Genomic DNA, 22321 nt, shown 5'->3' with positions numbered 1-22321 from the left:
AGTAAGCGCTCAATAAATACGATTGATTGAAAGACCAGGAGGCAAGGTAGTGGGGAGAGAAACGCTCTGGGCCGCACACTCCGCTCCTCTGCCGCTCACCTCCTCACTGGGCCTTGTTCTCGCCCCCTCTCCATCCCCCCCCGCCTTACCTCCTTCCCTTCCCCACAGCACCTGTATATATGTATATATGTTTGTACGGATTTATTACTCTATTTATTTCAGTTGTACATATCTATTCTATTTATTTGATTTTGTTAATATGTTTTCTTCTGTTCTCTGTTTCCCCCTTCTAGACTGTGAGCCCACTGTAGGGTAGGGACTGTTTCTATATGTTGCCAACTTGTACTTCCCAAGCTCTTAGTACAGTGTTCTGCACACAGTAAGTGTTCAATAAATACGATTGATTGATTGATATGTTACCAGCTTGTACTTCCCAAGCGCTTAGTGCAGTGCTCTGCACACAGTAAGCGCTCAATAAATACGATTGATTGAAAGACCAGGAGGCAAGGTAGTGGGGAGAGAAACGCTCTGGGCCGCACACTCCGCTCCTCTGCCGCTCACCTCCTCACTGGGCCTTGTTCTCGCCCCCTCTCCATCCCCCCCCTGCCTTACCTCCTTCCCTTCCCCACAGCACCTGTATATATGTATATATGTTTGTACGGATTTATTACTCTATTTATTTCAGTTGTACATATCTATTCTATTTATTTGATTTTGTTAATATGTTTTCTTCTGTTCTCTGTTTCCTCCTTCTAGACTGTGAGCCCACTGTAGGGTAGGGACTGTTTCTATATGTTGCCAACTTGTACTTCCCAAGCTCTTAGTACAGTGTTCTGCACACAGTAAGTGTTCAATAAATACGATTGATTGATTGATATGTTGCCAGCTTGTACTTCCCAAGCGCTTATTACAGTGCTCTGCACACAGTAAGCGCTCAATAAATACGATTGATTGAAAGACCAGGAGGCAAGGTAGTGGGGAGAGAAACACTCTGGGCTGCACACTCCGCTCCTCTGCCGCTCACCTCCTCACTGGGCCTTGTTCTCACCCCCTCTCCATCCCCCCGGCCTTACCTCCTTCCCTTCCCCACAGCACCTGTATATATGTATGTTTGTACGGATTTATTACTCTATTTATTTATTTTACTTGTACATATCTATTCTATTTATTTGATTTTGTTAGTATGTTTTGTTTTGTTCTCTGTCTCCCCCTTCTAGACTGTGAGCCCACTGCTGGGTAGGGACCGTCTCTATAAGTTGCCAACTTGGACTTCCCAAGAGCTTAGTACAGTGCTCTGCACACAGTAAGTGCTCAATAAATATGATTGATTGATTGATTGATTGATTGATTGATTGACCCCTGGCCCACATCCTCCCCCTGGCCTGGAATGCCCTCCCTCCACACATCCGCCAAACTAGCTCTCTTTCTCCCTTCAAAGGCCTACTTAGAGCTCACCTCCTCCAGGAGGCCTTCCCAGACTGAGCCCCCACTTATCCTCTGCTCCTCCCCCCCTCCCCATCGCCCCCACTCCCTCCCTCTGCCCTACCTCCTTCCCCTCCCCACAGCACCTGTGTATATTTGTACAGATTTATTACTCTATTTTATTAATGATGTGTATACATCATGATGTATAAACGATGTGTATGTGTATATACAGAGAAGGAGCCTGGCTCAGCGGAAAGAGCCCGGGCTTTGGAGTCAGAGGCCATGGGTTCAAATCCCAGCTCCGCCAATTGTCAGCTGTGTGACTTTGGGCAAGTCACTTCAATCAATCAATCAATCAATTGTATTTATTGAGCGCTTACTGTGTGCAGAGCACTGTACTTCACTTCTCTGGGCCTCAGTTACCTCATCTGGAAAATGGGGATTAAGACTGTGAGCCCCCTGTGGGACAACCTGATCACCTTGTAACCTCCCCCGTGCTTAGAACAGTGCTCAGCACATAGTAAGCGCTTAACAAATACCATAATAATAATTATTATTATTCATCCCTATTTATTCATTCATTCAATCGTATCTATGGAGCACTTACTGTGTGCAGAGCACTGTACTAAGCGCTTGGGAAGTACAAGTTGACAACATATAGAGACGGTCCCTACCTAACAGTGGGCTCACAGTCTAGAAGGGGGGACTTTTACAGATGCAGTAACTGAGGCACAGAGAAGTAAAGTGACTTGCCCAAAGTCACAAAGCTGACAATTGTCGGCGCTGGGATTTGAACCCATAACCTCTGACTCCAAAGCCCGTGCTCTTTCCACTGAGCCACGCTGCTTCTCTGCTTCTCTTCGGATTAAGGTCAGTATCTTCAATCACACAATCAATCAGTCGTATTTATTGAGCGCTTACTGTGTGCAGGGCACTGTACTAAGTGCTTGGGAAAGTTCCGTGGAGCAGAGCTGGTAGACATGTTCCCACAAGGAGCTTATGGTCTAGACGGGGAGACTGTGAGCCCACTATTGGGTAGGGACTGTCTCTATATGTTGCCAACTTGTACTTCCCAAGCGCTGAGTACAGTGCTCTGCACACAGTAAGTGCTCAATAAATACGACATTGATTAATTGATTGATTGATTGATGGACGTTAATGGAAATAAATGAATTGCCGATGTGGACAAAAGGAGGCCTTCCCAGACTGAGCCCCTTCCTTCCTCTCCCCCTCATCCCCCTCTCCATCCCCCCATCTTACCTCCTTCTCTTCCCCGCAGCAACTGTATATATGTATATATGTTTGTACATATTTATTACTCTATTTATTATTTATTTATTTTACTTGTACCTGTCTATTCTATTTATTTTATTTTGTTAGTATGTTTGGTTTTGTTCTCTGTCTCCCCCTTTTAGACTGTGAGCCTACTGTTGGGTAGGGACTGTCTCTAAATGTTGCCAACTTGGACTTCCCAAGCGCTTAGTACAGTGCTCTGCACACAGTAAGCGCTCAATAAATATGATTGACGATGATGATGATGTTGGGTAGGGACCGTCTCTATATGTTGCCAACTTGGACTTCCCAAGCGCTTGGTACAGTGCTCTGCACACAGTAAGTGCTCAATAAATAAGATTGACGATGATGATGATGTTGGGTCGGGCCCGTCTCTATATGTTGCCAACTTGGACTTCCCAAGCGCTTTGTACAGTGCTCTGCACACAGTAAGCGCTCAATAAATACGATTGATGACGATGATGACGAAAGTGCTGTGGGGATGAGAGGGAGGGTGAATAAAGGAGGAAAAATCCCCTTTATTTAGAGCCTGGTTCAAATAATAATAATGTTGGTATTTGTTCAGAGCTTACTATGTGCCAAGCACTGTTGTAAGCGCTGGGGTGTGTGGGTCATCTCTCAGCCGGATTAATGATAACAATAATAACAATAATAATAATAATAATAATAGTAAAATAGATTAGTGAATTATTAGTGAATTAGTGAAGTGGTCTCCTTCTGAGCCTCTCTGCCTCCAGCCTCTTCCCTCTTCGGCTGCTCGGCTTATCCCGGCTCTGCCAACTGTCTGCTGTGTGACCTTGGGCAAGTCGCCAAGAGAAGCAGTGTGGCTCAGTGGCAAGAGCCCGGGCTTGGGGGTCAGAGGCCGTGGGTTCTAATCCTACCTCTGCCACTTGTCAGCTGTGTGACCTTGGGAAAGTCACTTCACTTCTCTGAGCCTCAGTGACCTCATCTGCAAAACGGGGATGAAGACTGTGGGCCCCACGAGGTGCAACCTGATTACCTTGTATCTACCCCAGCGCTTACAACAGCGTTCGGCACATAGTAAGTGCTTAACAAATACCATGACTGTTATCATTATTGTCGGCACATCATAAGCACTTAACAAATACCATGATGATTACTATTATTAAGTCACATCACTTCTCTGGGCCTCAGTTCCCTCATCTGGAAAATGGGGATGAAGACTGTGAGCCCCACAGGAGACAGGGATTGGGTCCAACCCGATTACCTTGTATCTACCCCAGCGCTGAGAACAGTGCTCGGCACATAGTAAGCGCTTAACCAATACCGTGATTATTATTGTCATTAAGTCACTTCACTTCTCTGGACCTCAGTTCCCTTATCTGGAAAATGGGGGTGAAGACTGTGAGCCCCACGGGGGACAACCTCATCACCTTGCATCTATCCCAGCGCTTACAACAGTGCTTGGCACATAGTAAGCGCTTATCGAATACCATATTATTATTAAGTCACTTCACTTCTCTGGACCTCAGTTCCCTTATCTGGAAAATGGGGATGAAGCCTGTGAGCCCCACGGGGGACAACCTGATTACCCTGTATCTAACCCAGTGCTTACAACAGTGCTCAGAACATAATAAGTGCTTAACGAATACCATAAATATTATTATTAAGTCACTCCTCTTCTCTGGGCCTCAGTTCCCTCATCTGGAAAATGGGGATGAAGACTGTGAGCCCCACGGGGGACAACCTGATTACCCTGTATCTAACCCAGTGCTTACAACAGTGCTCGGAACATAATAAGTGCTTAACGAATACCATAAATAATATTATTAAGTCACTTCTGTTCTCTGGGCCTCAGTTCCCTCATCTGGAAAATGGGGATGAAGACTGTGACCCCCACGGGGGACAACTTGATTACCCTGTATCTAACCCAGCGCTTACAACAGTGCTCAGCAACTAGTAATAGTAATAATAATAATAATAATCAATCAATCGTATTTATTGAGTGCTTACTGTGTGCAGAGCACTGTACTAAGTGCTTGGGAAGTACAAGTTGGCAACATATAGAGACAGTCCCTACCCAACAGTGGGCTCACAGTCTAAAAATGGCATTTATTAAGCGCTTACTATGTGCCAAGCACTGTTCTAAGCACTGGGGGAGGTTACAAGGTGATCAGGTTGTCCCACATGGGGCTCACAGTCTTCACCCTCATTTTACAGATGAGGAAACTGAGGCCCAGAGAAGTTGTGACTTACCCAAAGTCACCCAGCTGTCAACCGGCGGAGTCGGGACTCAAACCCCTGACCTCTGACTCCAAAGCCCGTGCTCTTTCCAATCAATCAATCGATCGTATTTATTGAGCGCTTACTGTGTACTAAGCACTAAGCGCTTCCCACTGAGCCACGCTGCTCCCCAAGTCAAGCAAGCGCTTGACGAATACCATAAATATTATTATTGTCGCTTCACTTCTCTGGGCCTCAGTTCCCTCATCTGGAAAATGGGGATAAAGACTGTGAGCCCCATGGGGGGACGGCCTGATTACTTTGTGACTACCCAGGGCTTAGAACAGTGCTCGGCACATCATCATTATCATCATCATCAATCGTATTTATTGAGCGCTTACTGTGTGCAGAGCACCGTACTAAGCGCTTGGGAAGTACAAATTGGCAACATATAGAGACAGTCCCTACCCAACAGTGGGCTCACAGTCTAAAGAGCTTAACAAGTAGCATGATGATGATGATGATCTTCGAATGCCATTTGGGATACTTCATTCCCCTCTCAAACCCCCCAAAGCTCCTCATCTCTCTCTCTGTCTAAACAAAAATTCCTCCCCATTGGACGCCAATCTCTCCACCACCGGCCGGCCCGCACTCTCCGAACCAAACTTTTCCAAACTCATCATCCCCTTCGACCTATTACTCAATCCCGCCCTTCTCCTGGAATTCCCACCCCCGTCAATCCTGCCAAACCACATCCGCCTCCAACGCCAAAGTCCCCTCCTTTAGGATCAATACTCAATCAATTTGTCACCACCCCGGGTTAATTCATCCATTCGGTCGTATTTATTGAGCGTTTGCTGTGCGCAGAGCGCTGCGAGAAGCAGCGTGGCTCTGTGGAAATCAATCAATCAATCGTATTTATTGAGCGCTTACTGTGTGCAGAGCACTGGGAAGTACAAGTTGGCAACATATAGAGACGGTCCCTACCCAACAATGGGCTCACAGTCTACTCCATTTATTTATTTATTTATTTATTTTACTTGTACATATCTATTCTATTTATTTTATTTTGTTAGTATGTTTGGTTTTGTTCTCTTGTCTCCCCCTTTTAGACTGTGAGCCCACTGTTGGGTAGGGACCGATTCTATGTGTTGCCAACTTGCACTTTCCAAGTGCTTAGTACAGTGCTCTGCACACAGTAAGCGCTCAATAAATATGATTGATTGATCGATTGATTAAAAGGGGGAGACAGAGAACAAAACCAAACATACTAACAAAATAAAATAAATAGAATAGATATGTATAAGTAAAATAAATGAATAAATAGAGTAATAAATATGTACAAGACGTATATACATACATACAGGTGCTGTGAGAAAGGGAAGGAGGTAAGATGGGGGGATGGAGAGGGGGACAAGGGGGAGAGCCCGGGGTTTGGAGTCAGAGGTCATGGGTTCAAATCCCTGCTCCACCACTTGTCAGCTGTGTGACTTTGGGCAAGGCACTTTACTTCTCTGTGCCTCAGTGACCTCATCTGTAAAATGGGGATGAAGACTGTGAGCCCCCCGTGGGACAACCTGATCACCTTGTAACCTCCCCAGCGCTTAGAACAGTGCTTTGCACAGAGTAAGCGCTTAACAAATACCATTATTATTATTATTATTATTATTAGAACAGTGCTTTGCACACAGTAAGCGCTTAATAACTGCCATTCTAGACTGTGAGCCCACTGTTGGGAAGGGACCATCTCTATATGTTGCCGACTTGGACTTCCCAAGCGCTTAGTACAGTGCTTTGCACACAGTAAGCGCTCAATAAATACAATTGATTGATTGATCATCATTATTATTATTATTATTATTATTATTATTACAATTCGGAAACAAAGAGAGACAATCCCTGCCCAGTGATGAGCCTGCAGTCTGATGACCCTATGGACTTCTTTCAATCAATCGATAAAGCAATCAATCATATTTGTTGAGTGCTTATTATGTGCAGTACACTGTACTAAGTATTTGGGAGAGAACGCAGTGTTGGTTTAGTGGAAAGAGCCTGGGACCGGGAGTCAGAGGACGTGGGTTCTAATCCCGGCTACGCTACTTGTCAGCTGTGTGCCATTGGGCAAGTCGCTTCACTTCTCTGGGCCTCAGTTACCTCATCTGTAAATTGGGGATTAAGACTGTGAACTCCAGGTGGGATGACCTGATTAACTTGTTTCTATCATAGTGCTTAGAACAGTGCTTGGCACATAGTAAACGCTTAACAAATACCATCGTTACTCTTATTATTATTGTTATTATGATTATTATTATTATTACTGCCTGCCTAGGCCACTTTGGACTGCCGGGGAGCAGTATGGCCTGGTGGAAAGGGCCCAGGCCTAAGAGTCAGAGGACCTGGGTTCTAATCCCAGGTCCTGGGATTATTATATATAATAATAATGATGGCATTTGTTAAGCGCTTACTATGTGCAAAGCACTGTTCTAAGCGCTGGGGGTGATACAAGGTGATCAGGTTGTCCCACGTGGGGCTTACAGTCATCATCCCCATTTTACAGATGAGGTAACTGAGGCTCCGAGAAGTTAAGTGGCTTGCCCAAGGTCATACAGCAGACATACGGCAGAGCCGGGACTCGAACCCATGACCTCTGATTCCAAAGCCCGTGCTCTTTCCACTGAGCCACGCTGCTTCTCTATATCTATATATAGATATAGATATCTATAGATATATAGATATAGATAGATATAGATATAGATATATATCTGCTTCTGCTTATCTATATCTTATCTGCTTCTGCTTCTGCTTATCTGCTTCTGCTTCTGCTTATCTATATCTATCTAGATATAGATATCGATATATCTATATCTATAGATCTATATCTATATATCTATATCTATATGTAGATAGATATATATCTAATCTATATATGTTTGTACATATTTATTACTCTATTATATATATAGATACAGATAGATATATAGATATATATCTGCTTCTGCTTATCTATATCTTATCTGCTTCTGCTTCTGCTTATCTGCTTCTGCTTCTGCTTATCTATATCTATCTAGATATAGATATCGATATATCTATATCTATAGATCTATATCTATATATCTATATCTATACGTAGATAGATATATATCTAATCTATATATGTTTGTACATATTTATTACTCTACTTATTTATTTTACTTGCACATATCTATTCTATTTATTTGATTTTGTTAATACGTTTGGTTTTGTTCTCTGTCTCCCCCTTCTAGACTGTGAGCCCACTGTTGGGTAGGGATTGTCTCTCTATGTTGCCAACTTGTAGTTCCCAAGCGCTTAGTACAGTGCTCTGCACACAGTAAGCGTTCAATAAATACGATTGATTGATTGATTGACTGATTGATTAATCCCAGCTCCGCACTTGTCTCCCCTCTAGATTGTAAGCTCATTGTGGGCACAGAACATGTTAACCAATCTTATATTTTCCACTCCCAAGTGCTTACAACAGCCCTCTGCTCACAGTAAGCACTCACTAAATACGATTGATTGATTGTTGTGTGACCTTGACCAAGTCACTTCTCTGTGCCTCAGTTCCCTCATCCTCAAAATGGGGACTCAACCTTACATGTACCATAGCAATAAATACTTAACCTCTCTGTGCCTTAGTTTCCTGTCCTGTAAAATGGGGATAAATTGGATTGCGATTGTGAGCGCTGTGTGGACTAGGAACTGTATCTGATCTCATTCATTCATTCATTCATTCAATCATATTTATTGAGCGCTTACTGTGTGCAGAGCACTGTACTAAGAGCTTGGAAAGTACAATTTGGCAACAGTAAGAGACAATCCATACTCAACAACGGGCTCACAGTTTAGACATAACCTTACATTTATATCAGCAATAAACACCCGAGGGGCCAAAATTATAACAGTTATAATTATGTTACTTCTTAAGCGCTTACTATGTACCAAACACTGTACTAAGCAATAGGATAGATACAAGTTAATCACCTTGGACACAGTTCCTGTCCCACATGCGGTCCAGATTCTTAATCCCCATTTGACATTTCTAGACTGCGAGCCCGTCGTTGGGTAGGGACCGTCTCTATGTGTTGCCGACTTGTACTTCCCAAGCGCTTAGTACAGTGCTCTGCACACAGTAAGCGCTCAATAAATACGATTGAATGAATGAATGAATCTGAGGCTCTCAGAGCAGCGAAGTTCATTCATTCATTCATTCAATCGTATTTATTGAGCGCTTACTCGGTGCAGAGCAATCAATCAATCAATCGTGTTTATTGAGCGCTTACTGTGTGCAGAGCACTGTACTAAGCGCTTGGGAAGTACAAGTCGGCAACATATAGAGACAGTCCCTGCCCAACAGTGGGCTCATAGTAGAGAAGTGACTCACCCAAGGTCACACAGCGGATGTGTGGCGGAACTGGAATTTGAATCCAGGTCCTTCTGACTCCTAAGCTGGTGCTCCGTCCACCAAGCCACACTGCTTCTCTAATTAATCCTTACCACCAGCTTTGAAATTCATTTATTCAATCGTATTTATTGAGCACTTACTGTGTGCAGAGCACTGTACTAAGCGCTTGGGAAGTACAAATAGGCAACATATAGAGAAATTCTTAGTCACCCTGCTCCCTCCTACTTTACCTTTCTGATTTCCTCCTCCATCCCAGCAGGAAAACTTTGCTCCTCTAATTCCAAACATTTCCCCGCGCCTCCATCTCGTCTCTCTCGCCACCGACCTCTCGTCCACGTCCTGACTCCGGCCTGGAAATCTTTCCCTCCTCAAATCCCACAGATCATCACTCTCCCCACCTTCATATCCTTTTTAACACCACATCTCCTCCGAGAGGCCTTCCCCAAGTCCTCATTCCCTCTTCTCCCACTCCCTCCTGAACAATAATAATAATAATAATGGCATTTGTTAAGCGCTTACTATGTGCCAAGCACTTTTCATTCATTCAGTCGTATTTATTGAGCGCTTACTGTGTGCAGGGCACTGGACTAAGCGCTTGGGAAGTCCAAGTTGGCAACGTCTAGAGACGGTCCCTACCCAACAGTGGGCTCACAGTCTAGAAGGGGGAGACAGAGAACAAAACAAAACATATTAACAAAATAAAATAAATAGAATAAATATGTACAAATAAAATAAGTGAATATTTGGATGCAGTTCCTGCCCCACAGATTTTTTTTTTTGATGGCATTTATTAAGCACTAACTATGTGCAAAACACTGTTCTAAGCGCTGGGGAGGTTACAGGGTGATCAGGTTGTCCCACGGGGGGCTCACAGTCTTCATCCCCATTTTCCAGATGAGGTCACTGAGGCCCAGAGAAGTGAAGTGACTTGCCCAGAGTCACGCAGCTGACAAGTGGAGGAGCTGGGAGTTGAACCCATGAGGTGTTCTCTCCCAAGTGCTTAGTACAGTGCTCTGTCAATCAATCAATCAATCAATCATATTTATTGAGCGCTTACTGTGTGCAGAGCACTGTACTAAGCGCTTGGGAAGTCCAAGTTGGCAACATATAGAGACAGTCCCTACCCAACAGTGGGCTTACAGTCTAAAAACAGTAGTAAGCTACTATTATAAGTAATAAGGGGGGGGGGGGGGGGGCATTGTGATTGATAGCAGCTAAAGGCGTGATTTTTAATAGAAACAAAGGGTTTAGAACCGAAGGTGTTAAATTAAACTTTGACAGTTTAAAAAGTAGTAACATCCCGAAAGTTTTACTGATATATTTACGTGTGACTACTGTTTATATTTTGCCTCAAATCCTCTTTATATTCGGTGTAATGTTGCCTGGCAAATTTCCTGTGCTTAGGTTAGGGTTGTCCAACTTTATTCTAGTGAGAATGAATTGATCTGATCGTTCAGACTGTTATTTCCCTCACTGGGCTACAGACTGAGCAGGGGAGTTGTGATCTAATTTAGCTAGTAATAATAATAATAATAACAACAATAATAATAATAATGGCATTTATTAAGCGCTTACTATGTGCAAAGCACTGTTCTAAGCGCTGCGGAGGATGCAAGGTGATCAGGTTGTCCCACGGAGGGCTCACAGTCTTAATCCCCATTTTCCAGATGAGGGAACTGAAGCCCAGAGAAGTTAAGTGACTTGCCCAGAGTCACACAGCTGGCAGTTTCCAACTTGTACTTCCCAAGCGCTTAGTACAGTGCACTGCACACAGTAAGCGCTCAATAAATACGATTGAATGAATGAATAAGCGCCCAATAAATACCGTTTGATTGATTTCCCCCATAGCCCAGTAACGTCATCTCAATTCCCCACCATGAGACGGAGCATCGGCGTTCTGACGTGACGTGGTTTAGGTGGTCTCAGTTAGCGAGGACCCTGATGTCTGAGGGTCGGATAATAATAATAATAATAATAATAATAATAGTAATAATGACATTTGTTAAGCGCTTACTATGTGCAGAGCACTGTTCTAAGCGCTGGGGGGTACAAGGTGATCAAGTTGTCCCACGGGGGGGGCTCACAATGTGGAGAGCGCTTAGTACAGTGCTCTGCACATAGTAAGTGCTCAATAAATACGATTGATAATGAGAGAAGTGTGGGGCTCACAATGTGGGAGGTGGAGAGAAGCAGGGCGGCCTAAAGGTTAGAGCCGGGGCCTGGGAATCAGGAAGCCCTGGGTTCTAATCCCGGCTCCGCCCCTTGTCCGCTGAGTGACCTTGGACAAGTCACTTCACTTCTCTGGGCCTCAGTTCCCTCATCTGGAAAATAATGGGGATCAAGAGGGTGAGCCCCCTGTGCGACAGGGACCGTCTCCAATCTGATAACCTTGTATCTACCCCAGTGCTTAGAAGCAGCAGCATGGCTCAGTGGAAAGCGCTTAGTACAGTGCTCTGCACACAGTAAGTGCTCAATAAATACGATTGATTGATTGATTGATTGGAAAGATCCCAGGCTTGGGAGTCAGAGGTCCGGGGTTCAAATCCCGGCTCCGCCAATTGTCAGCTGGGTGACTTTGGGCAACTCACTTAACTTCTCTGGGCCTCATCATCATCATCAATCGTATTTATTGAGCGCTTACTGTGTGCAGAGCACTGTACTAAGCGCTTGGGAAGTACAAGATGGCAACATATAGAGGCAGTCCCTACCCAACAGTGGGCTCACAGTCTAAAAGGAAAAATGTCATTGAGGCCTCAGTGACCTCATCTGGAAAATGGGGATTGGGCTGTGAGCCCCCTGTGAGCCACTTAACTTCTCCGAGCCTCAACTGTAAATAATAACAATAATGGTATTTGTTAAGCGATTACTATGTGCCACTGTTTTGCACTGGGGTAAATAGAAGGTGATCAGGTTGTCCCACGTGAAGTTCGCAGTCTTCATCCCCATTTGGCAGATGAGGTAGCTGAGGCACAGAGTAGTTGAGTGACTCGTCCAGGGTCACACAGCCGACAAGCGGAGGAGCAGGGATTAGAACCCAGGTCCTTCTGACTCTCAGGCATCTGCCCTAGCTATTAGGCGACGCTGCTTCTCTCTTAGACTGGAAGCCCCACAGGGGATCAATCAATCAATCAATCAATCGCATTTATTGAGTGCTTACTGTGTGCAGAGCACTGTACTAAGCGCTTGGGAAGTCCAAGTTGGCAACATATAGAGACCGTCATCACCATCATCAATCATCAATCGTTTTTATTGAGCGCTTACTATGTGCAGAGTACTGGACTAAGCGCTTGGGAAGTACAAGTTGGCAACACATAGAGACAGTCCCTACCCAACAGTGGGCTCACAGTCTAAAAGGGGGAGACAGAGGACAAAACCAAACATATTAACAAAATAAAATAAATAGAATAGATAGGTACAAGTAAAATAAATAAATAAATAGAGTAATAAATATGTACAAACATATATACATCTATACAGGTGCTGTGGGGAAGGGAAGGAGGGAAGATGGGGGGATGGAGAGGGGGACGAGGGGGCCCAACAGTGGGCTCAGGGCTAAGCTCTTAGTGTACAGTGCTCTGCACTCAGTAACCACTCAATAAATACGATTGAATGAATGAATATTATTAATTTCATTATTATTATTATTATTAATATTATTATTCATATGGGTTTTCCATTCCGTCAGCTGCACCTGAAGCTATTGGTTGGCTCGTTGAGGAGGATTTTAGACTGTGAGCCCACTGTTGTGTAGGGACCGTCTCTATATGTTGCCAACTTGGACTTCCCAAGCGCTTAGTACAGTGCTCTGCACAGAATAAGAGCTCAATAAATACGATTGATTGATTGATTGATTGATTGAACTCATTGGCTAGTCAGGGACGTGGAATTAAGTCAAGAAGCAGCGCGGCCTGGGAATCAGAAGGACCTGCATTCTTGTCCCAGCTCCGCCTCTTGTCTGCTGTGTGACCTTGGGGAAGTCACTTCACTTCCTTGGGCCTCAGTTCCCTCATCTGTAAAATGGGCATTAAATCCGACTCCTTTCTGCCAAAACCGTGAGCCCCGGGTGGGCCAGGGACTGTATCCTACCTGATTAACGTTATATCAAGACTGTGAGCTTGTTACGGGCAGAGAATGGGTCTGCTGTACTCTCCCAAGCGCTTAGTACAGTGCTCTGCACATTGGAAGCGATCAATGAATGCTATTGATCGAGCCCAGCGTGTAGTACAGTGCTCTGCATATTGGAAGCGATCAATAAATGCTATTGATCAAGCCATGCAGTGCTCTGCACATTGGAAGCAATCAATGAATGCTATTGATGGAGCCCAGCGTGTAGTACAGTGCTCTGCACATTGGAAGCCATCAATGAATGCTATTGATCGAGCCCAGCGCTTAGTACAGTGCTCTGCACATTGGAAGCGATCAATAAATGCTATTGATCGAGCCCAGCGCATAGTACGGTGCTCTGCACATTGGAAGCGATCAACGAATGCTATTGATCGAGCCCAGCACGTAGTACAGTGCTCTGCACATTGGAAGCGATCAATGAATGCTATTGATCGAGCCCAGCGCTTAGTACAGTGCTCTGCACATTGGAAGCAATCAGTGAATGCTATTGATCGAGCCCAGCGCGTAGTACAGTGCTCTGCACGTTGGAAGCGATCAATGAATGCTATTGATCGAGCCCAGCGCGTAGTACAGTGCTCTGCACATTGGAAGCGATCAATGAATGAATGAATGAATCAATCAATCGTATTTATTGAGTACTTACTGTGTACAGAGCACTGTACTAAGCGTTTGGGAAGTACAAGTTGGCAACATATAGAGACTGTCCCTACCCGACAGTGGGCTCACAGTCTAAAAAACGAATGCTATTGATCGAGCCCAGCGTGTAGTACAGTGCTCTGCACATCGGAAGCGATCAATAAATGCTATTGATCGAGCCCAACGTTTAGCACGGTGCTTGGCGCATAATAAGCACTTAGTAAGTAGCATAGAAAAAACCCCCAAACCCACCACTTACCTCGCTTTCCTCCTCAGGGGGTGGAGGGGGCTCTTTGATTATCTGAAAGGAGAAGAAGAAAGAGAGAGAAGTGAGTGAATTGGACCCCCTTAACACACACATTCCAGAATGACTTCATAAATCTCCCGAAAAATGTTCTAATAATAATAATAATAATAATAATAATAATGGTATTTGTTAAGCGCTTAGTATGTGACAAGCACTGTTCTAAGAGCTGGGGTAGATACAAGGTGATCAGGTGGCCCCACTTGGTGCTCCCAGTCTTCATCCCCATTTTACAGACGAGGTCACTGAGGCCCAGAGTAGTGAAGTGACTCGCCCAAATCACCCAGCTGACCAGTGGCGGAGCTGGGATTAGAATCAATCAATTAATCGTATTTATTGAGTGCTTACTGCGTGCAGAGCGCTGTACTAAGCGCTTGGGAAGTACAAGTTGGCAACATATAGAGACAGTCCCTAATCAACAGTGGGCTCACAGTCTAGAAAGGGGAGACAGACAACAAAACAAAACATGTGGACAGGTGTCAGGTCATCAGAATAAATCAAAATAAAGCTAGATTCATTCATTCAGTCGTATTTATTGAGCGCTTACTGTGTGCAGAGCACTGTACTAAGTGCTTGGGAAGTACAAGTTGGCAACATATAGAGACAGTCCCTACCCAACAATGGGCTCACGGTCTGTATATATGTATATATGTTTGTACATATTTATTACTCTATTTATTTATTTATTTATTTATTTATTTTACTTGTACATATCTATTCTATTTCTTTTATTTTGTTAGTATGTTTGGTTTTGTTCTCTGTCTCCCCCCTTTTAGACTGTGAGCCCACTGTTGGGTAGGGACTGTCTCTATATGTTGCCAACTTGGACTTCCCAAGCGCTTAGTCCAGTGCTCTGCACACAGTAAGCGCTCAATAAATACGATTGATTGATTGATTGATTAGAAAGGAGAGACAGGCAACAAAAGAAAACATGTGGACAGATGTCAGGTCATCAGAATAAATAAAAATAAATCTAGATTCATTCATTCATTCATTCAATCGTATTTATTGAGCGCTTACTGTGTGCAGAGCACTGGACTAAGCCCTTGGGAAGTACAAGTTGGCAACATACAGAGACGGTCCCTACCCAACAGTGGGCTCACAGTCTAGAAAGTGGAGACAGACAACAAAAGAAACATGTGGACAGGTGTAAGGTCATCAGAAAAACTAAAAATTAAGCTTGATTCATTCATTCATTCATTCAATCGTATTCATTGAGCGCTTACTGTGTGCAGAGCACTGGACTAAGCGCTTGGGAAGTCCAAGTTGGCAACATATACAGACGGTCCCTACCCCACAGTGGGCTCACAGTCTAGAAGATGCATATCATTAACAAAATAAATAGAATAGTAAATATGTTCAAGTTATTATTAGTAATCATACATTTGTCAATCATTTGTCACCCCCTTTTAGACTGTGAGCCCACGGTTGGGTAGGGACCGTCTCTATATGTTGCCAACTTGGACTTCCCAAGTGCTTAGTCCAGTGCTCTGCACACAGTAAGCGCTCAATAAATACGATTGATTGATTGATACAGTGCTTGGCACCTAGTAAGTGACAAATACCATGAAGATTAATGTGATGAACCGTAGCAATTTAGGGAATAAGGATTTAATGAGAAAATGGTGGCCTCAGGCCACATTTCTGGAATGAAGGCCAGAAAGCTTAGAGCCTCCATCTTGTCTATCATTCATTCATTCATTCAATCGTATTTATTGAGCGCTTACTGTGTGCAGAGCACTGGACTAAGCGCTTGGGAAGGACGAGTTGGCAACATATAGAGACGGTCCCTACCCAACAGTGGGCTCACAGTCTCCTCGCCGCCGACCCCCATCCCACGTCCTCCTCCTCCCCTGGACCACCCACCCATTCTCCCCCTCTTCATTCGTCCAGCTCATTCAATCGTATTTATTGAGCGCTTACTGTGTGCAGGGCACTGTACTAAGCGCTTGCTTCAAAGCCCGCTTAAGGTCTTGTATCTAAGACTGCGAGCCCCAAGTGGGACAACCCGTTAACCTTGTATTCATTCATTCATTTCATTCAATCGTATTTGAATGAATCTTGTATCTACCCTAGCGCTTAGAACAGTGCTTGGCGCATAGTAAGCGCTTAACAAATACCATTATTGTTATTATTATGAGATATTTATAATGGCATTTGATATTTGCTAGGTACTTGTATGTCTATAATTCTATTTATCTATATTGATGCTGTTGATGCCTGATTACTTGTTTTGATGTCTGTCTCCCCCTTCTAATGATGGTATTTGTTAAGTGCTTACTATGTGCCAAGTACTGTTCTAAGCACTGGCGTGATAATAATGATAATAATAATTTTGGTATTTGTTAAGCGCTTACTAGATGCCCAGCACTGTTCTAAGCATTGGGTAGATACAGGTAATAAGGTTGTCTCACTGGGGCTCACAGTCTTAATTCCCATTTTCCAGATGAGGTAACTGAGGCACAGAGAAGTGAAGTGACTTACCCAAAGTCACACAGCAGACAAGTGGCGGAGCCAGGATTAGAACCCACGACCTGAGACTCCCAAGCCTGGGTTCTTTCCACTGAGTCACGCTGCTTCTCTAATAATTAATACTATACCATTATTATTATTATTATAAGATATCTGCTTATATCTACAATTCTATTTATCTACATTGATGCTATTGATGCCTGTTTGCTTGTTTCAATGTCTGTCTCCCCCCTTCTAATGACACTATTTGTTAAGCGCTTTCTATGTGCCAAGCACTGTTTTAAGCGCTGGGGAGGTTACAAGGTGATCAGGCTGTCCCACAGGGGGGCTCACAGTCTTCATCCCCATTTTACAGATGAGGTCACTGAGGCCCAGAGAAGTGATGTGGCTTACCCAATAATAATAATAATAATGGCATTTATTAAGCGCTTACTATGTGCAAAGCACTGTTCTAAGCACTGGGGAGGTTACAAGGAGATCAGATTGTCCCACAGGGGGCTCGCAGTCTTCATCCCCATTTGACAGATGAGGGAACTGAGGCCCAGAGAAGTGATGTGGCTTGCCCAATAATAATAATAATAATGGCATTTATTAAGCGCTAACTATGTGCAAAGCACTGTTCTAAGCGCTGGGGAGGTTACAAGGAGGTCAGATTGTCCCACGGGGGGCTCGCAGTCTTCATCCCCGTTTGACAGATGAGGTCACTGAGGCCCAGAGAAGTGACGTGGCTTGCCCAAGGTCACACAGCAGACGAGTGGCAGGGCCAGGATTAGAACCCACGTCCTCTGACTCCCAAACCCGGGTTCTTGTCACTGAGCCACGCTGCTTTTCTAAGTCTTCTCGACTGTGAGCCCGTTGTGGGCAGGGATTGTTTCTGACTTGTATTATCTAAGCGCTTAGTCCAGTGCTCCGCACACAGTAAGCGCTCAATATATATGACTGAATGAATGACTCGAATGGATGAATGGTCACATCATCATCAATCGTATTTATTGAGCGCTTACTGTGTGCAGAGCACTGTACTAAGCGCTTGACATCTTCTCCAAGAGACCCTTCTCTGATTAAACAGTCTCCCCGCCCCTCTAGACTGTGAGCTCGTTGTGGGCAGGGATTGTCTCTCTTTATTGTGGAAGCAGCATGGCTCAGTGGAAAGAGCCCGGGCTTTGGAGTCAGAGGTCATGGGTTCAAATCCCAACTCCACCACTTGTCAGCTGTGTGACTTTGGGCAAGTCACTTCACTTCTCTGGGCCTCAGTGACCTCATCTGTAAAATGGGGATGAAGACTGTGAGCCCCCCCGTGGGACAACCTGTTCACCTTGTAACCTCCCCAGTGCTTAGAACAGTGCTTTGCACATAGTAAGCACTTTATAAATGCCATTATTATTATTATTTATTGCTGCATTGCACATTCCCAAGCCCTTAGTACAGTGCTCTGCATACAGTTAGCGCTTAATAAATATGATTAAATGAATAAATGAATTTCCAGGACTCCCTACTCCCTTCAGAATCGGCTCGGCAATTGGATCCATCCTCTTTAATAATGATAATAATAATAATGGCATTTATTAAGCGCTTACTATGTGCAAAGCACTGGGGAGGTTACGAGGTGATCAGGTTGTCCCATGGGGGGCTCACAGTCAATCCCCATTTTACAGATGTGGTAATTGAGGCCCAGAGAAGTGAAGTGACTTGCCCAAAGCCACCCAGCTGACAGTTGGTGGAGCCGGAATTTGAACCTATGACCACTGACTCCAAAGCCCGGGCTCTTTCCACTGAGCCACGCTGCTTCTCTAATATCATCATCATCACCAATCGTATTTATTGAGCGCTTACTGTGTGCAGAGCACTGTAGTAAGCGCTTGGGGAGTACAAGTTGGCAACATATAGAGACAGTCCCTACCCACCAGTTTGAGCCCCACACCACTTAGGAGAAGCATGTATACATACAAATACACATATACATACATATATACATACACATACATATATATATACATATATATGTATACATATGCATATATGTTTACATGTATACATATATACATATACATATATATGTATACATATATACACACATATATATAGTACATATATATACATGTATGTATATATATTTGTACGTATTTATTACTCTATTTCTTATTTTATTTGTACATATTTATTCTATTTATTTTATTTTGTTAATATGTTTTGTTTTGTTTTGTTTTGTTTTGTTTTGTTTTGTTGTCTGTCTCCCCCTTCTAGACTGTGAGCCCGCTGTTGGGTTAGGGACCGTCTCTAGATGTTCCCAACTTGTACTTCCCAAGCGCTTATTAATCAATCAATCAATCAATCAATCGTATTTATTGAGCGCTTACTATGTGCAGAGCACTGTACTAAGCGCTTGGGAAGTACAAATTGGCATCACATAGAGACAGTCCCTACCCAACAGTGGGCTCACAGTCTAAAAGGGGGAGACAGAGAACTGAACCAAACATACCAACAAAATAAAATAAGTAGGATAGAAATGTACAAGTAAAATAAATAAATAAATAGAGTAATAAATATGTACAACCATATATACATATATACAGGTGCTGTGGGGAAGGGAAGGAGGTAAGACGGGGGGATGGAGAGGGGGACGAGGGGGAGAGGAAAGAAGGGGCTCAGTCTGGGAAGGCCTCCTGGAGGAGGTGAGCTCTCAGCAGGGCCTTGAAGGGAGGAAGAGAGCTAGCTTGGCGGATGGGCAGAGGGATTGGGGGCATTCCAGGCCCGGGGGATGACGTGGGCCGGGGGTCGATGGCGGGACAGGCGAGAGCGAGGTACAGTGAGGAGATTAGTGGTGGAGGAGCGGAGGGGGCGGGCTGGGCAGTAGAAGGAGAGAAGGGAGGTGAGGTAGGAGGGGGCGAGGTGATGGATGGACAGCCTTGAAGCCCAGGGTGAGGAGTTTCTGCTTGATGCGCAGATTGATCGGTAGCCACTGGAGGTTTTTGAGGAGGGGAGTAATATGTCCAGAGCGTTTCTGGACAAAGATAATCCGGGCAGCAGCATGAAGTATGGATTGAAGTGGAGAGAGACACGAGGATGGGAGATCAGAGAGAAGGCTAGTGCAGTAGTCCAGACGGGATAGGATGAGAGCTTGAATTAGCAGGGTAGCGGTATGGATGGAGAGGAAAGGGCGGATCTTGGCAATGTTGCGGAGCTGAGACCAGCAGGTTTTGGTGACGGCTTGGATGTGAGGGGTGAATGAGAGAGCGGAGTCGAGGATGACACCAAGGTTGCGGGCTTGTGAGACGGGAAGGATGGTAGTGCCGTCAACAGAGATGGGAAAGTCAGGGAGAGGACAAGGTTTGGGAGGGAAGACAAGGAGCTCAGTCTTCGACATGTTGAGCTTTAGGTGGCGGGCGGACATCCAGATGGAGATGTCCTGAAGGCAGGAGGAGATGCGAGCCTGGAGGGAGGGGGAGAGAGCAGGGGCAGAGATGTAGATCTGGGTGTCATCAGCGTAGAGATGATAGTTGAAGCCGTGGGAGCGAATGAGGTCACCAAGGGAGTGAGTGTAGATTGAGAACAGAAGGGGACCAAGCACTGAACCTTGGGGAACCCCCACAGTAAGAGGATGGGAGGGGGAGGAGGAGCCTGCAAAAGAGACTGAGAAAGAACGACCGGAGAGATAAGAGGAGAACCAGGAGAGGACGGAGTCTGGGAAGCCAAGGTCAGACAACGTGTTGAGGAGAAGGGGGTGGTCCACAGTGTCAAAGGCAGCTGAGAGGTCGAGGAGGATTAGGACAGAGTATGAGCCGTTGGATTTGGCAAGCAGGAGGTCATTGGTGACCTTTGAGAGCGCAGTTTCCGTGGAATGAAGGGGACGGAAGCCAGACTGGAGGGGGTCGAGGAGAGAGTTGTTGTTGAGGAATTCTAGGCAGCGCGTGTAGACAACTCGTTCAAGGAGTTTGGAAAGGAATGGTAGGAGGGATATGGGATGATAACTAGAAGGTGAGGTGGGGTCAAGAGAGGGTTTTTTTAGGATGGGAGAGACATGGGCATGTTTGAAGGCAGAGGGGAAGGAACCAGTGGTTATTACAGTGCTCTGCACACAGTTAGAGCTCAATAAATATGATTGAATGAATGAATGAAAGCAGCAAGACGCCACGGAAAGAGCCCAGGCCCAGAAGCCAGAAGGTCCTGGATTCTATTCCCCGCTGTGTGACCTTGGACAAGTCACTTCTCTTCTCCGGGTCTCAGTGTCCTCAACTGTAAAGGGGGGATTTGAGATTGTGAGCCCCACGTGGGACAACCCCATTTGGTTGTATCCATCCCAGAGCTTAGAGCAGTGCCTGACACATAGTAAGCGCTTAACAAATACCATCGTTATTATCATTATCATATATAGTTGCAATTTATTTATTTCTCTTGGTGTCTACCTCCCTCTCTAGGCTGGAAGAACTCTGTGGGCAAGGAATGTGTCAGCGCTTAGAACAGTGCCAGCGCTTAGAACAGTGCTCTGCACATAGTATCCAACCTTGGCTATCCAACCTTGGCTTCACAGACTCCATCCTCTCCTGATTCTCCTCTTGTCTCTCCGGCCGTTCATCCTCGGTCTCCTTTGCGGGCTCCTCCTTCCCCTCCCATCCCCTTAATGTAGGGATTCCTCAAGGGTCAGTGCTTGGTCCCCTTCTGTTCTCGATCTACACTCACTCCCTTGGCAACCTCATTCGCTCCCATGGCTTCAACTATCATCTCTATGCTGATGACACCCAAATCCACATCTCTGTCCCTGCTCTCTTTCCCTCCCTCCAGGCTCGCATCTCCTCCTGCCTTCAGGACATGTCCATCTGGATGTCTGCCCGCCACCTAAAACTCAACATGTCCAAGACTGAATTCCTTGTCTTCCCTCCCAAACCCTGCCCTCTCCCTGACTTTCCCATCTCTGTTGACGGCACTACCATCCTTCCCGTCTCACGAGCCCGCAACCTTGGTATCATCCTCGACTCCGCTCTCTCATTCACCGCTCACATCAAAGCCGTCAGCAAAAACTGCCGGTTTCAGCTCCGCAACATTGCCAAGATCCGCCCTTTCCTCTCCATCCATACCGCTACCCTGCTCGTTCAAGCTCTCCTCCTATCCCATCTGGACTACTGCACCAGCCTTCTCTCTGATCTCCCATCCTCGTGTCTCTCCCCACTTCAATCCATACTTCATGCTGCTGCCCGGATTATCTTTGTCCAGAAACACTCTGGGCATATCACTCCCCTCCTCAAAAATCTCCAGTGGCTCCCAATCAATCTGCGCATCAGGCAGAAACTTCTCACTCTGGGCTTCAAGGCTGTCCATCCCCTGGCCCCCTCCTACCTCCCCTCCCTTCTGTCCTTGTCCAGCCCAGCCCGCACCCTCCGCTCCTCCGCCGCTAATCTCCTCCCCGTTAGGCCTCGTTCTCGCCTGTCCCGCCATCGACCCCCGGCCCACGTCCTACCCCGGGC

At 45.3% G+C, this 22321-nt stretch overlaps 1 protein-coding gene across 1 annotated transcript in view; it reads right to left on the bottom strand.

The window, feature by feature from the left end:
* ANTXR1 (ANTXR cell adhesion molecule 1) overlaps positions 1-22321 on the bottom strand; it is a 259626-nt gene that overhangs the window by 59413 nt on the left and 177892 nt on the right. The window contains exon 14 of the mRNA XM_038746895.1: positions 14346-14387. Coding sequence (XP_038602823.1) covers positions 14346-14387 — 42 coding nt within the window. The remainder of the gene's footprint in view (positions 1-14345; positions 14388-22321) is intronic.

The sequence above is a fragment of the Tachyglossus aculeatus genome, chromosome 5 (genome assembly GCF_015852505.1).
Source record: "Tachyglossus aculeatus isolate mTacAcu1 chromosome 5, mTacAcu1.pri, whole genome shotgun sequence".
NCBI classification, from domain to species: domain Eukaryota; kingdom Metazoa; phylum Chordata; class Mammalia; order Monotremata; family Tachyglossidae; genus Tachyglossus; species Tachyglossus aculeatus.
The sequence above is the reverse complement of the archived record's forward strand: the minus strand, read 5'-3'. Positions and strand labels throughout refer to the sequence as shown.